The 16,403-nt window shown below is 36.3% G+C and overlaps 4 protein-coding genes across 4 annotated transcripts; all 4 read right to left on the reverse strand.

Moving 5' to 3' along the window:
- Positions 1–1,247: 1,247 nt before the first annotated feature.
- Positions 1,248–1,781, reverse strand: LOC141455173 (uncharacterized). Its single transcript, XM_074130036.1, has one exon. It carries the CDS (start codon positions 1,779–1,781, stop codon positions 1,248–1,250), a length of 534 nt encoding a protein of 177 aa, XP_073986137.1.
- Positions 1,782–1,788: 7 nt separating this feature from the next.
- Positions 1,789–2,947, reverse strand: LOC141455174 (uncharacterized). The gene has a single exon (XM_074130037.1). It carries the CDS (start codon positions 2,470–2,472, stop codon positions 1,789–1,791), a length of 684 nt encoding a protein of 227 aa, XP_073986138.1. The 5' UTR covers positions 2,473–2,947.
- A 708-nt stretch (positions 2,948–3,655) lies between these two features.
- Positions 3,656–4,981, reverse strand: LOC141455175 (uncharacterized). Its single transcript, XM_074130038.1, has one exon. The coding sequence runs from the start codon at positions 4,394–4,396 to the stop codon at positions 3,656–3,658; it is 741 nt and encodes a 246-aa protein (XP_073986139.1). The 5' UTR covers positions 4,397–4,981.
- Positions 4,982–9,549: 4,568 nt separating this feature from the next.
- Positions 9,550–11,876, reverse strand: LOC141455176 (uncharacterized). The gene is made up of 3 exons (XM_074130039.1): positions 9,949–11,876; positions 9,745–9,860; positions 9,550–9,665 (listed from the first exon to the last, which is right to left on the reverse strand). The coding sequence occupies exons 1-3, from the start codon at positions 11,874–11,876 to the stop codon at positions 9,550–9,552; spliced, it is 2,160 nt and encodes a 719-aa protein (XP_073986140.1).
- Positions 11,877–16,403: the final 4,527 nt, after the last annotated feature.

Genomic DNA, 16,403 nt, shown 5'->3' on the forward strand with positions numbered 1-16,403 from the left:
TACAAAACAATACAAATGAATACCACATTTTTGTAAATTTAAAAAACTTTTATTCTAAATTATTTATTCCTCATATACCTAGTTGCAGTAAACAATTTGAACTTTTTAAACCGAAAAAATGTGAATGGTATTCCATATTTATCTTTTTTTAACAAATTAACAGTTTTTGTATTTATTTTTAAAAGCATTGGTCCTACTTCATTGAATAGTGTAAAGTACTCTTTAAGATTAAATCATACTTCAAGCAGAAATCCTTATGTTGTTATATGTAAGAACAATTGTATTATACCATTACTTTTTAAAAATGTAAATCCAATATCTTTAAAACTGATAAGCGTTTACGCTTTACTTACTTGTGTTGAATAATAATTTCTGCTTTTTAGTAATAAAGGCTGAAAAGAAAAAAATGGTTTTTTTTCCCCTTAAACTATATCATAATTAGGTTAGGAAAAACAAAAAAGTAAACAAGAGATTAAAAAAAATTGTTTATTCTATTAAACCATTTTTTACAAACCAAATGCACTTTGGATTATTTAATTTATGTACAGCACAAGGGCAAAAGTGAATATTGTCTAAAAGTTCAAGCCCGCAATAAATACATTTTAACGAGTGTTTTCTTGTGTAGAAGAAGCCATTAAATGAAAGTAAACTTGCATTCACTGATCCCGTCCAATGATTGAATGTTTTTTCTCTTATTCTTGCATCATAAAGATCCACCTTTGATCTATTATTTGAAATCCAATCGGCTAATATCTTTGCAAATTTTAATGAACAGTTGGATTTCTTTCCACAATGGTAGATACATTTAATAAATTCCATTGTTGAAGTGAGACATTTCAGTGATGGGCAGCCAAAATCTTGAAGATCAAAGACTTCTTTTCCAATAAGTTTTTCAAGAAAAACAGATTTTTCAAGACCTTTAGCAAACAATATCGTGAAATTTTCTGTTGATTTTTGACACAAGCTTTTTAATTCAGAATATTCTACATCTCCATCATACCAATTTATTCCATGAAGGTTATGAAATACCCATTTGTTTGTAGATAAATTTTGGATATCTTCTTGAGAAGGAGGTTTGAATAACCAATGCCAAAACACTGAAGGAGAGTCCACATCTATGATAGTCACTTCCTTGGCAATATAACAGTTTTGAGGTGTAAGATAACCCTGGAAGTCAATTACACCAGCACGCATTATGAACTGATTTTCTCCTCCAAATCTCCTCTATTAATACTACCTCCCCTCCCTTATATTCTTCTAACTAAACCTGTTAATGGATTATATTCAACTAGTGCATCATGTAAAATTTTAGCGTAGGCTGTTGTACCAGCTTTAAAATTTTCTGCAGCTTCCAATTCTATTCTAATGTCAACGGAACTGGCTTTAACCGCTTCTATTTGACGCGAGCAATCTATGACGATAATCGGTCCCTCATCCCTGAACTGTTCCTTGCTTAAAATAGGTTCATTTTCCTTTCCATAATAACTGTGCTGGAAATTTTGATACATATAGTATAGCATTGAAAAGTGATTCTTTGAGAAGTCTATGTTAAGATCATCATAAGGATAAACCTCTGAATTTAGGTGCAATTTAACATTTGATATATTACAATGATGGAACTCAGACATGTCAGTCTTTAAATTATTCTTTTTGTTTGTCTGAAATGCAATTATAACATATCGAGGTTTTTCTAAATTTGTTGTAGTTTTCACCGCCCAAGTATGCTTCTTTGTAGCAGGTAGAGAGGGATATTCTATTAAATCCCATGATCGGAATGCCATGTGACCGTTATTCCTTTTTATTATTTATTGTTAAAAATTTTAACCTTTGTTCATCAGAAACTTTAACATAAGGCATTTTCCACTGGACTGATTTTAATTTAATGGAGGCCTTAACATCAGCGTGTTCCCCTACAACTTGAATACAATCATTATCCGTTCTGCTGCGATGTAGAATTAATTCATGTTTTCCCTGTAGAATTATTTGATTATAATCTTCGAAGAAACCCATTATGATGTCTAGTGGGATGCAAGCGTCAAAGTTGCCTTTTTCATCAGCTAATTTCACATATTCTTCAGGCATCATCCAACCACTCATTTCTAATCCTAATGCCTTGTCCGGGCTAAGAGACGCATAACCTTTTAATGTACTAACAGTTCCAGGATTTCGAACATGGTCAATCAATACACCATTCAACTGATACTTGATTTCGTCAAACAAAAACAAAAATCCATTTCTTACAAATCTCAATACACTTGGATCTATAGTTGCTTTTCCTTCTTGAACCAATTGTCCTTGAATGTAGAGAAAACTCTTGGCTGGAACAGTGTAGATGTCTTGCTGTTGCACGGCAATTATAATTTCATCAGAATTTTCCAATGATTGGTTATAGGGTTGATGGGTGTGATACTCAAAATCCGTTATTCTCTCCTCAAAACTCACTCTTTTGTTCACATTTAGTATTTCTTCCATTTTGGTTTAATCAAAAGTCCTATACTTTGTAGAAAGTAAATATTTGATGGTGTTAACGCTCGGTAAGGCGTTCTTTGAATACTAGTTGCTTTCACCGCAGTGTAATCCATTTTATACTTTCGAAAATCAATACCCATTTTTCTTTAGATGTAATCTGATGGTGATTGTCTCTCCGCGAAAATCCACCAAGTTCTGGCTTTGATCTGTTATAACAAGTGTTATATTGCTGATCACTTCACCGATAACTGGAAAGTAAATGACTGGAGATGGTTCTTGTACGATTTTAAATCCTGGTGGAACTAATGGAGAAAATTCATATATAGTATGTCCTGGTTTCCCGTTTCTATATGAACCGGATGCTATATTACAGTTAATAGCAACTGTATTGACACTATGAATCTGTACAATTTCGTCTGATTTATGAGTGATCATTTTTTCTAACACCTCATGTTTAGTAAACCCCAGTAAAGGGTCAATCGAATGTTCTTTATTGAAGTAAACAGGTTGTGTACATGTTAATTCCACCTTCAAAGTATTGGTATTACCTTTCAATTTCAATGAATCTGGTGATTTTATATGTGATTTTAGATAACGTGCTATTGCTTGTACTTCATAAGTTCCTGTAGGTAAACTAATAACAATGTCTCCATAATGAAAAAGATTGTTAAATCCTTCAATGATATTCGGTATGGAATTGTATGACTGAAAACTTAGTAAACCAATGCTAAAATCATCATCTAAATTAATTGGTGGAAACAGATCGGCACTAAGAATGCTTGAAGTTCCTGTTAAGGTAAACGTATAAGACATGACTGAATTCCGTAAATGCTTATTCTTCATTATTATATAGAAATTTCAAACACAAATGCCCACAATACGGAGTTCCGAAATCTTGATATCTTTTACGGTTGTAGGTAACATCGCAGTTTCTGAAATAATGAAGGAGTTCTAACGGCGGTCTTAAATTTCCATAAGGATCGAAATAATTTACTTTATTACTTTTTTTAATATAGGCAACCCAATGAGTACCTATGTTTTGTATTGAATCTAGATTTACAATACCACATTCATTAGTTTTAGGATAACTTGGCAAAGAATCACGCATATAGACACCTCTAAAATGAGGTACGTTTTTAGCAAATTTCATCAAATCTATATTTGTGAGAGCTCTGTCAGGAAGTAGTCAATCTTGCATAATATAAAGACCATATCCTTTTTTATATGGTCTAAGGTAAAAACCTTGACCAATTTTCTGTTCTTCCATTTTCCTATTGTGATGTCTCATTTCTTCCAAACGATCTCTAGCATCTCTTGTGTCTTTAACTGCCTTAGCAACCGCTGCTGCTCCACCTGCTAGACTTCCTATAGCAGACAAGCCAGCAAACAATGGTATTAGAAAAGGGAGAACACCTCCAATTCTTGGGACTGGCAATATCCTTGGTAATTTGTGTAATTTTGATTTTGCTAAAAACTTTTTAGCTTTTTTGAGTGCCGTCTTGGCGGCTCCACTAATTGATGTAGGTGAAGTTACGCGAGCTGCACTGATTATATCTTTGATAGTTTTTTTCTTCTTCTTGATACCACCACCACCTAATTTTACTTTCACTTTCATCGCGTTTGTAACTGCCCAAGCAGCTGCTTTTTCACCAAAAGATGAGTCACTTGCCTTTGTTCTTTGCCAAGCTTTTTCCGCTAAGATGCGATCAGCTTTATGCCTTGATTTCAAATCTTTGTTTTTAAAATATGCAATGTCGTGTTCCTTGCAGGCCTCGTCTAAGGGATTAACACCTTTATCACCACGGTTTAGTCTTTCTTGTAATTTCGTTCCGGGGCCACAAAATTTATATCCTGGAATATGCACTTCAAATGGAAGCTTGTTAATCACTGAATTTATTAAACCTTTCCCGGTCGTTTTCTTTCTCATTATGATAACTGTTTTTAGGACTGATTCTATTTATATAGGCTGCAAATCAAACTCACCATCATCAGTATGCGATTGGAGAAGCAAAGTGAATGTTTACCTGTTTATAACTTATTTCCTTCAGGTGAAGATCATGAAGCAAATGAGTGTCGTCATGGCCAATTGTTGCCCGATAATATACGTGCACTTATTTGTGGAAGTTCAGGGTCTGGTAAAACCAATCTCATAGCTTGTTTGCTTTTACAACCGAATGGGTTAAAATTTGGAAATGTATACTTATGTAGCCGATCTCTCCAACAAGAAAAGTATTTGTATTTAGAACAAGTATTCAAATTAGCACCAGAAATAGGATTTCACAAAATCAACGATACACAGCAGGTAATCACTCCTGACAATGCAGAAAGAAATTCTATTATTGTATTTGATGATATTTCAATGGATCAACAGGACATAATTAGACAATATTTCAGTATGGGTCGGCATAGAGGAATTGATTGTTTCTATTTGACACAAAGTTATGCAAGGATCCCTAAACATCTTATACGTGATAATGCCAATTTTATTATAATTTTTACGCAGGACGATTTAAATTTAAGGCATATTTATAATGATCTCGTAAGTTCACCAAATCTGTCATTTAATAATTTTAAAAAGATGTGTGAGGTCTGCTGGGATGAACTGTATGGTTTTCTAACAATAGATAAAACAAGAGACTTATATAATGGGAGATTTCGAAAAGGTTTGGATACATACATCTATATATAGAGCAATATTTTCCATCGGTCTATCATTTTTCATTATGGATCCTAAAGTTACACAACATCTTATCAAAACTTCTAAATCTCTGCGAGAAAAATTCAAAAGTTTAAAGAGAGGTCTTCAATTATCACAGCAAGATCTGGAAAGAAGTTTAAAGCCCATTACAAAACCGCTTCAAGAGTTAGTTGAACAGAATAAAAAGCGTTCTAAAAAAGCCGCTTTAAAATCTGACGCTTCGACTTCTACGACATCAATTGAAGAATATGTTAAATTACCGCTCAAAGAAGAAGAAGAAGAAGAAGAAGAAGTAAAATTACCGCTTAAAGCTTCAACTCCTATACCACGAAAGGATGTTTTAGATATTAAAATGGAAGAAGAGACGTTTGAAGATGATGATTCTCCTCTAGAGCAAATAAAACAAATACATAGTAAAGAGGAATTGGAGAAAAGCTTAGAAGAAGTAGAAGAGATAGGATCTTTAATAAAACCATATTTATTGAAACATATGACTTCAGATACTAAAGATCTAGATGATAGATACGGCATTAGAGTGTTACCTACTGGAGGCATGACAATAGGAAATTCACTGGTAGCCATTGATGATAATGATATCAATGTAAATGGAAACTGGTATAAAGGTACTCCTGGGTTATTACAATTATTATTTTTAAAAAAGCCTAACAAATACACTGTAGAAGATTTGGAAAATTATAAGGATATTTTAGAAGTTAGTAGCGCACATAAACAACAATTTAGTGATGAAAAACATCTTAGCTCAAGCAAAGGATTCAAATACAAAAATATAATAGCTCCTTTATTTTATCCTTCTAAGGGTGAACAGTCGGCTCAACCCTATTTCACACCACCATCAACTGCAGATCAAGTTACTAGGACACCTCGGACTACAATTGCAACAAAGCCTATTAAAAGAAGATACGGTCTAAGACATACGACCACTACTACTGGTAAAGGTATGGATGTGGGGCAAAATGTTTATGAACATTGGGATGATCCAAATGAATTAGTGGATCGACTTCGGCTCTTATATGCATGAACAAGTGCTGGTCACACTTGACATGGAAATGAAATTCATTCTATAATCGAAGAGTTGAGAGAGGCAGATATTATTTATTAGGAATTACTTGTGTAATAAATTATCAGTTGTTGTTTGGTTTTCGATATGTCTATAGACAAGTTTGGCAGACCTTTGCATCACTTAAAAACAGTATTTCATGCTAGTGATGATGAAGATGGAGAATATATCGACTTTGAAAATAAAAGATTACTTGGAATCAATAGTCCAGTTGATAGTTCAGATGCTGTTAATAAGATTTATCTTGAACAATTTGTAACTAAACAATTGGAAAAGTATACAAAAGAGTTAGATTTAGTAACAAATACATATTTACAAGAACACTTTGTTAGTAAACGTTATCTTTTAGAAACGTATGACCAAGCCCGAGAAAAAGTTACAGATAATTTTGTGCGCGGTTTATTCACTGTTTTTAGGAACCGAATAAGTTTATTGAATCCAAATGTTCCTATAACTGCTGCTACGCTTAAAACGATTTTTGAACCATAAAGTCATGTCTAGCAAAGAGGCTGTAGTTGTTGAACTTCATAGACCAGCACGTTCACGATACCCTCGAAGGCGTACATTGCTCAAAGGTATTGATGATTTGTGGCAAGCTGATTTAGTGGAAATGATACCATATGCTCGTCAAAATAGTGGTTACAAATATATATTAGCAGTGATTGATTGTTTTTCAAAGTACGCCTGGGTGGAGCCTGTTAAATCCAAAAGCGCTAAAGATATCACTAAAGCTATGAATGATATTTTTAATTCAAGTGGAAGAGTACCGAAAAATATTCAAACTGATAATGGGAAGGAATTCTACAATGTTTCCTTCAAGAAACTCATGGAGAAGCACAAAATTAATCACTACAGTACTTACAGCCAGGTTAAAAGTTCAATTGTTGAAAGATTTAATAAAACTTTTAAAACTATGATGTATCAATTGTTTAGTCTTAGAGGAAACTACAATTATACAAAGCATTTACCTGATCTCATAAATACCTACAACAACAAAGTACACCGTACAATTGGTATGACACCATCAGAAGTAAATTCTGGCAATGAAGCATTCTTACTAGCTAATGTTTACTCTTCTAAAGTAAAAAGAAAAGATAAACAACGATTTAAAGAAGGAGACAATGTACGTGTTTCGAAAAAAAGAACTATATTTAGCAGAGGTTATACACCCAATTGGAGCACTGAAATATTTAAAATTAAAAATGTTCGCAGCACTATTCCATACACTTACCTGTTGGAAGATTTGACAGGACAGTCTATTCAAGGAGCATTTTATACACAAGAACTGCAGAAAACTAAATATAAAGATGTATATCTTGTAGAAAAAATTCTAAGACGTAAAAAAAATAAGCTGTATGTAAAGTGGTTAGGTTTTAAGAAACCTTCTTGGATAAATAAAAATGATTTAGTGGAATAATAAAGTTTTTGTAATAAATTTTTTTTTTTTTCATTAACCTTTACATACCTTTATTAGTACATACCTTTATTAATACCTACCACCTATACATACCTTTACCTTTATATATTTTTTAAATAAACTGGATTTAAACAAGTGTAAATCAGACATAATAGGGTCACAAAGGTTACAAGATAGCTAAATAAGAGAGATTCTTCTGAGTGGAGGGGGTAAAAAACTACCGGCTAATTCTTTTTTAATTTGGGTCAAATTATTAAATAGTATATATTTTTAATAAATTAGATTTAAACAAGTGTAAATCAGTTATCAGAGATAATAGGGTCACAAAGGTTACAAGATAACTAAAGAGAGAATTATATTTGTTGTTCTTCTGAGTGGAGGGGGTAAAAAACCGATGTTTTGCTACACACACTATAGGCCGGGGGGGTGGAAAAGTGTCCTGAAACAGACAAAATCTATCTACTAATAGCGAAACCTACTTTTAAAGACAGGACGATCTACTCAGTGACGCTGACTGCTGTACATCTGGACTTTGAACAGATCACGATGAACAAACCAATCTATGTTGGGATGGCCATTCTTGATCTGTCCAAAGTCCGGATGTATGACTTTCACTACAGTACAATGCTGACCAACTAAAACTTTTATACACAGACACAGCCTCATGTACTTAGTAAAGACGAGAGACTTTTACGAGGACATAACTACAATGATGGACGAATTTGACACCAGTGACTACCCTGACGGACATATATTTATATTTACAAAAAATCCACAACTTTACACAGGCAAGTCCGCTATGGTAAAGTGGCCATGGGCGAGAGTATGTACACGATCGACTAGATGGCGTTTGTCGTCGTTGGGCGAAAGGGATACTTTTCTCTGTTCGACGGAAAAGAGTTTATGTTCTTTGGAAATTATTGTTCTAAACGTGGTTGTAAACTCTATTCCCTCGAACAGGGCAGCCATATAATCATCAAAGGTGATTTTTTTATTTACGGCTGCCTTCTTTATCCCTTTCGCCCGCTTCTTCTCTAGTCCGCGGATGCGTACTGCGTACATCTTTGCACGGAGGCCCACGAATTCAGATACAGGCTCTCCACTGGCTTCATCCTTGAACTTCCCCAACACCTTCTTATTTCTGTTGTTTTTACATGGATGTCCGTCAGGGTAGTCACTGGTGTCAAATTCGTCCATCATTGTAGTTATGTCCTCGTAAAAGTCTCTCGTCTTTACTAAGTACATGAGGCTGTCAGTGTCTGTTTATAAAAGTTTTAGTTGGTCAGCATTGTACTGTAGTGAAAGTCATACATCCGGACTTTGGACAGATCAAGAATGGCCATCCCAACATAGATTGGTTTGTTCATCGTGATCTGTTCAAAGTCCAGATGTACAGCAGTTAGCGTCTCTGAGTAGATCGTCCTGTCTTTAAAAGTAGGTTTCGCTATTAGTTTCCGTATTCTACGTTCGTCAGTTACCAGTTCTATTTTTGTTCGTTTTCGTACGTCCTCCATGAATTTGCCAAATACTGCGTTGTTCATTAGTTTGTAGAAGTCTTTGTCAAAGTCGTTGGTCGCCTGTTGTCTCATTTGGGTGTTGAGGTCGATGTAGGGGCGAAGCCAACGGGACTGCCTGAATCGTAGCGCTCTATGTACGCGTACCAACCGCAGACCTAAACCCATAGCCTGCCTCAAGTTGACGAAGTGAACAACGTATTTCTACCTATTGGTCAATGGAGCCAACAATTTCTTATTAACTTGTCCCGGAGGCACCCTATTCTCCGGGAGAAGGGGGAAATTGTTGTGCAGTTCGTGCAACTCGGCCGGGTACTCAATATCGGCTTCGACAATATACCCGAAGGGACCATCTTCCTGCATATTGCCCCAGTCAATCTGATACCCATTCGAAACCTCCGTAAGGAAGCGGATTTGTCATTGCCCGCCCGTGCAAATTATTTGCATCTAGGTAGGCAATGTAGCTAGATTCCTTATGGGGATCTCGATCTGGGTACAGATAAGCATTATCAGCTTTACCATAGCGAAGACTGCACTGGCAAATGCCATCCTTAATGCCCCGCTCAACCATCAGTGAGTAGATCTAACTGTACCCCTGTACACTTCAGCATGGCATCCCAAGCCAGTCCTGGGGCCGTGAAATACCAGGCAGGGTCCAGAGAATATGCTCTTATGCAAACATCTCTGAAATTTTCAAAGATGTCACTCTACCTTAAGGTAGAGTTCGCTGTACCCCCCTAGGGTTCTAATTTCAAAGGCCTCCCAAACTGACTGGGCATGCTGATAGTCTTCGTCCGAGATGTGGCATTCATTAAGGGTGCTATAGAATGCCTCCTTAGGGGGTAGAACCGTCTCCCTAAGTTTCTCGAACGAATCTGTGTAGTCATAGGGGTACACTCCTTTTCTTACGACCAGATCCTTCTTGTCGGCGGGGAAGAATTTGCCCGTATCTACAAATTTATTGTTGGGCAAATTCTTGGACAACCTATCTAAGCTAGAAGACATGAAACGGAAGGTGTCCACAAATCTGATGGTTAGAGCGCCCACTTGCTTGCTAAATGATATGTATTTCTCTTCGCTGTTGGGGATGACGTCAATGCGACTTGAGTCATACCCGAACTGGCGAACAATAAAGTGGGCGTCATAGCCGCTCAGATTGTGGAGGAAGACGGGAAGGAAACGAGGAGTGCGGTAGAGGATATTGCAGGAATTGTGAGCAGGACCACGATACATACCAGTGATGTGATCATGATCCGCCACTTTAGGATCGGATCTATTGAAGGGAAGATTGCAGAGGTGACATTTTGGGGACTGTTTAAAGTCTTCCAGCTGAGATGGTGTCAGGGGTAGCATTGGCCGCTTAATGGAGTACACCAGAGCCACCTTCTCGGCCACCGCCTTTATGTAAGCTATAAATTTCTCTGCGGAATCTTCACCCGTATAGATGTAAGGTTCCGCAGAAAAATCGTCAGGAAGGCAGTGGCATATGTCTTCTGCAACTTTTACATAAGTGCAGAAACTAATAGGAAGGTGGCTCTGGTAGGGAGTTGTGTACGACCGGCCCACATTGATTCCGTTTGTATCCATTTTTTTTAAAATTGCCTCAAAATCAGCATAAACGACGTAGGGAACCCTCATTTGGTTTTGTATTTTTGTGAAAGATATTTTTGGAGGGGTCCCATCGTCGTTACTTTCTGGCAATACAATCCGGGTCGGTCTATTTACTCCACAATACTCCATATGTTCCCTCACCCGCTCGGCGATGCTTTCACCATCCATATTGAAATGAGTAAAGCACCGCTTGCAAACGTGTACCCTATCTTTATGTTTTGTTATTTGACTGACGACTAATCTATCAAAATCTTTAATATACGTGTAATGACTTCGGCCATTCTCTAAAGTCAGAAGAAGGAGATCACGATGGTCCTCCTTCTCCTGCTTTACCACTTTTAGAGGGTACACGTTTCCTTTCTCTCCAAGGGTGAAAACATTTATCGTGATGTTGTTGTACTTTTCAAATTTTTTCACCTCATGGAGAGGAGTGGGGAAGGAAATGCAGTCAAAATTATACCTGTGCTCTATATAAGCATACTTACTAACGCGTTGTGGATTCTTTGTGATGAAGCAAGAGAGTATCGCGTACTGAAAACACCGGTCATCTGTATTTTGGACACTGATGACGGCTCTTTTATTGGCAATGTGAGGAGGAAGAGGAATAAGGCTGGAGCCGCCGAGAGGGGTAAATTTATTTACTTTTAAGAGGACTCCATCGAACTCTTTTAGGCACCAGCCACTCCCCTTTAGTGTTGACTCCTCCATCTCTACTATAATCTTCTTGAAGCTCTCATTAAGAGAATCGTCGATGGAGGAGTCTTCATAAATGACTTTGTTCTTAGTCTTGAAGGCGCGATCACAAGTTTCACCTTTGATGTTTTCAAAGGTTGCCTCCAAGACCAAGTTATATTTCAGGGGAGAATCGCTGTCTGCCATTACTTCCTGAAGCAGACGATGCAATGTTTCTATCTGACCTGTTAGAAATTCCATTGCGTCGACTGCCCCGGAACTTGGAAGGAAAAAAGTTCGAAGAGTCCTCCCAAAGGCTGACTCCACTTCATACAAATGGCCTTGAGCTGCCTCAATACGGGCTCGTTTTGCCATGACTGGTGTTTCAGTACCGCAGCGTCGCAAATGAGCAAGCATCGTTTTTCTTGAGGAATAACTTTCTCTGCAATTAGGACATTGACGAGATTGCTCATTTGCGGCGCAAGCACGTTCATGACGTTCCTTATAGTCCCCCCGTAAAAACATTTTTGCACAATACTGACACTCCATTATTATTAAAATATTAAAACACAAAATAAGTACAAATATATATATATATATATATTTATAAAGCGCGAATATTTAAAAATTAAGATTAAAAATGAATAATGAATATAAACTAGACTAAGATATTACTAAAATACTAAAGAAATATATACAAGAAACAAAATTAACTATATAAAATGAAATTAAAATTGAAAACTTATAAAAATGAAATACTAAAAAGTGAAATAATAAAAAAAACGAATATATATATATTTGTTGAAAATTAATAAAAAAAGTACTTACAGTTCAAAGAAGGCAAGACGCTGGAAAAGCTGTTAACACTAAGAACACTAAACACTGTATGACCGCAGCAGAATTCGGAGCGACTTTTATAGCATCAGAAGAATCGATTATGATAATCGATTATTAGTAAAAACATGAAATGCTATTGGCTAACTATAAGTGACGTCATACCCAAGGGTGGGAGATATCAGTTAGTTACTGACAAATACAAACAAGGCATGCTCAGACATGCAAGTTGAGCAATATTAAGCCATATATAAATAATGAGATAAATAAAGAAAAGTTAATTAAAACTTATTTATATTTTATTAATAAGTTCAAAGTTCAACTTACTTTTATCTTCATAATAACAAAAAAAAATGATTAAAGCGAAAAAGGCAGCTGGCTACAAGTTGGAGCATGTTCATGTAATCATGGGTGTCATCCTATTGAGACCATATGTTCATACAGGTTTGTATAGTTGGTAAACGGAAATAATAAGATATATGCTAATTAGTTACGGTAGTAACAAGTTGTGTCATAATGTTTTAATTTTGTCTAGATTTATTCAAAAATATAAATAATACGGAAATAATTTGAGTCATCATATTGATACTACAACGATATGATCATACAGGTTTGTATGTAAACGGAAGATATGGTAATTAGTTAAGGTTGCAACAAGTTGCGTCATAATAAGTTCAAATTTTATTTAATTTTTTCAAAAAAAAAAAAAAATTAATAAATGCAGCGCATATGTATTTGGGTGCAACTGCCTTCTGTATTAAGATCTCACACAATTTACTGGAGTTTGCGCATGCGCAGATGATTAAGTTAGCAGTGTAAATCATATTCTTATTTAAATAGCAGTGGTTATATATATTACTTGAATTAAGAAATAAATCGATATTAATCAATTCTATTATCAATTATATTATCATATAGTCAATGTGAAATCGATAGGAATAATCGATATTGCAACTGCCTGCTGTATTAAGGTATCACACAATTGACTGTAGTTTACGCATGCGCAGTTGATTAAGTTAGCAGTGTAAATTATTTTTTTATTTAAAACAGCTGGTACAATTGACTGTAGTTTACGCATTCGCAGTTGATTAAGTTAGCAGTGTAAAACATATTGCTATTTAAACAGCAGTGGTTATATATTATTATATTAAGAAATATATCGATATTAATCAATACATATAATCGATAGGAATAATCGATATTGCAACTGCCTGCTGTATTAAGGTATCATACAATTCACTAGTACTTGCGCATGTGTAGATGATTATGTTAGCACTGTAAATTATTTTTCTTATTTAAAAAAAAAAAACAGCTGTTGGCATATATATAAATTAACAGGTATGATAAAAGCTGTGGAAGGGAAAGGGGGGCTTGCTACAGAGACCTGTCCCGAGAGGTAATCATTTGGAAAAAAAGATGCAATTCTATTGGCTAGTTTGAGTGTGACGTAATAGTGGTGGGGGGTTAATGCTAGTAATAGCTAGTATCGCAGTCCAAATGTCAGTTCGGGTTTAGTTTTCAGTGAGTGAAGGTCGCGTCATCAGCAGCGGAAGCAGTCCAGGTGGAGGGGGTAAGTAAATAATTTTTCTATTACCTAATGTGAGGTTATCCATTTTTATATAAGTTGAATATTTTTGTGATAGTGGGGGGTAATTTAAATGAAAAAAAATTCTTGGTGAGGGGGGTTAGATTTTTTAAAAAATAATTCCAAGTTAAAACATAAGAAAACATTCAAAACTAGAGTAAGCGAGACTACCACTGTGGCCGACTGGTGAAGATGACGTAACATCCAACACGAAGGTTGTAGGATCGAATCCCATTTAAGAAATAAAAAAGTACCCCCTTCCCATCGGTGGGCGAGGGGGGTGGAGGGTAAGATAGAAGAGATCATTTATAACTAGAGTTAGCGAGAATGCTGCTGTGGCCGACTGGTGAAGATGACGTGTCTACCAGCACGAAGGTTGTAGGATCGAATCCCAGGTAAGTAAAAATAATAAAATAAAAAAATTCACCCTCCTCTCTATCAAGTGGCGAGGGGGGTGGAGGTATGTTTCAGCAGCTGGTACGAGGACCGCCATCTTGTGGTCATCAGCTGGTACGAGGTCCGCCATCTTGTGTACTACAGCTGTTAGAAGAGACGCCATCTTGTAGGAGGAGCTTAGGAGGCCAACGAATACGACGACCTAGAGGTGGTGGGAGTGGAGGGGTAAAGGTAGGTGTCATGTGATAGAAGTAGGGCTAGGGTGGGGGTAAAGGGATGTCGTCGAATACGCTGATTGGTCAATTAGGAAGGGTGGGGGTAGGAGTGGGGGTAAAGGTGGTGTCATCGAATTTGCTGATTGGTCGATTAAGAAGGGTGGGGTGGGGAAGGGGCGTGGCCTAAAGCCCTCGTCGAGTTCGATGATTGGTCAATAAGGTGGGGTGGTGGTAGGGGGCGTGGCTTAAACCCTCGTCGAAATCGATGATTGGTCAATAAGGAGGGGAGGGAGTAGGGTTAGGGAGGGGGGTGGGAGAGGAGGGGATGACCGCCATTTTGTATTTTAGGTGTGCCAGAACCCCCAAATCCTATCTACTAATGTCTATTTTTACGTATTAGAGATCTGTGGATTGTCAGCAGAATTAAAATAAAAACCAACAGCATTTTCAATATTAATAATTATTGTTTACTGTCCGTTGAGGAACTTTGTTTCCATTACTTAGGAGCTTTGTTTTGTTTACTTTCCTTTTTTATGCAACAATGGAAATTTTAAGAGCTAAATTTTAATTTATTTTTCTATCACGTACCTTATTATTTTGTAAGTACATTGTTAAACAACCCTTATACAACTGTCCTACCGGACAGTTTTAATTAATTTTATTTTGCAAAAGTTATTATTTTAATAACTCCATGCTAACAGGTGTACTCGTATGTTCCTTTATAGCAATAAAAATGTATTCTATTCTATTCTATTCCTTAAAAATTTAAAATTAACGACTTTCAAGAAAAAAAAAGTCCATATAGTACCCATTAACGTAACTGTTTACAACGTTTGACAAGTAAACAGTTCCCGCCAATATTATTGGCGTTCCCGCCACGTATACCATACCATACCTATTTTTTTGAACTTCATGTGATGTGCTTTTTTTTTTTTTTTTTTTTTTTTAAATGATTTAAAGTGCGTCAACATCTGAGGTTATTTGCGCCTGAGCTTTTTCCTCCGGAAAGTGTTCTCTCTTTGCAAACAACACTGTCCATCACCGGACAGTAAGCTGTAAGAAGCTCACAGGAAGAGAAAATCTAAGAGTCTGCAGCTGGATTCGAACCCGAGACCTCCGCGTGGGAACCCAATACGCTAACCGCATAGATAATCCCTTCCCTATGAGTGCTATTAATCTATAGTTTTTAATCCTCTAAAGCATGAACTAAACATAGTCGTGTGATAGATAAGTATAAATGAAGGTGCCATGTTTATTCCACCTTCTCTCATGATGTGAAAAGAAGGTAAGGGTTGATGATTTGAACAAAATTGCTGTAAGAGAAGTGTTGTTGAATGAGTTTTTTGTGAAAAAGCGTGCGCATAGTAATGTGTGAACATATTTTATTAGGTTTGAGTAAACTATGAGTTATTGGTAACGTTTTTATAGAGGTGTGTGTGTGGATATTATAATGAATGAGAGTGATATGCTTGGTGGATTTAGAAAGTTTGATAAGAGCACATTTGGTAGAATTACTATTAAAAAAAAACGTATGAACGGTAGATGGGTGTGAGAGGGGCCAACTAAATGCTTTTTCAGGGTCGTGGAAAGTCGGTATAAAGGTACCTTCCTAGAAATCATTAACACTTGTAACGATGTAACATCTTCTCCAACACGAAACAATCTTAATAGAAAGTTAATAATTCTTTCTAGTTGTTTCTGCCTCCTCGGGAGCTGAAGGTGACATAACACACTTTTATGCTGTCGGGATTAACCATTTACTCGGACATTCTTTTCCGTCTACCCGTTCCTGTTCATTACTAGGGGTTCTTTAAGGTCCGTTCCTGTTCATTCAGATATACCAGACCCCTTGTGCAAGCACAAGGTCGTTTTACAAGAGAATGATGTCACCACTACGGAGAGGATGAAGTGCTA

Source organism: Rhodnius prolixus, unplaced genomic scaffold, assembly GCF_049639745.1.
Source record: "Rhodnius prolixus isolate KJV_2025 unplaced genomic scaffold, Rpr scaffold_27, whole genome shotgun sequence".
NCBI lineage: Eukaryota > Metazoa > Arthropoda > Insecta > Hemiptera > Reduviidae > Rhodnius > Rhodnius prolixus.

Excerpts from the sequence above, each read along its gene's own strand:
- LOC141455175 (XM_074130038.1), bottom strand. The coding sequence starts at position 4,396 with ATGAGAAAGAAAACGACCGGGAAAGGTTTAATAAATTCAGTGATTAAC.
- LOC141455173 (XM_074130036.1), bottom strand. The coding sequence starts at position 1,781 with ATGGCATTCCGATCATGGGATTTAATAGAATATCCCTCTCTACCTGCT.
- LOC141455174 (XM_074130037.1), bottom strand. The coding sequence starts at position 2,472 with ATGGAAGAAATACTAAATGTGAACAAAAGAGTGAGTTTTGAGGAGAGA.
- LOC141455176 (XM_074130039.1), bottom strand. The coding sequence starts at position 11,876 with ATGCTTGCTCATTTGCGACGCTGCGGTACTGAAACACCAGTCATGGCA. Across the intron at positions 9,861-9,948 it reads GAAGACTATCAGCATGCCCA|AGATGTTTGCATAAGAGCAT; the intron begins GTCAGTTTGGGA and ends TGAAAATTTCAG. Across the intron at positions 9,666-9,744 it reads GTTAGATCTACTCACTGATG|ATCGAGATCCCCATAAGGAA; the intron begins GTTGAGCGGGGC and ends ATCTGTACCCAG.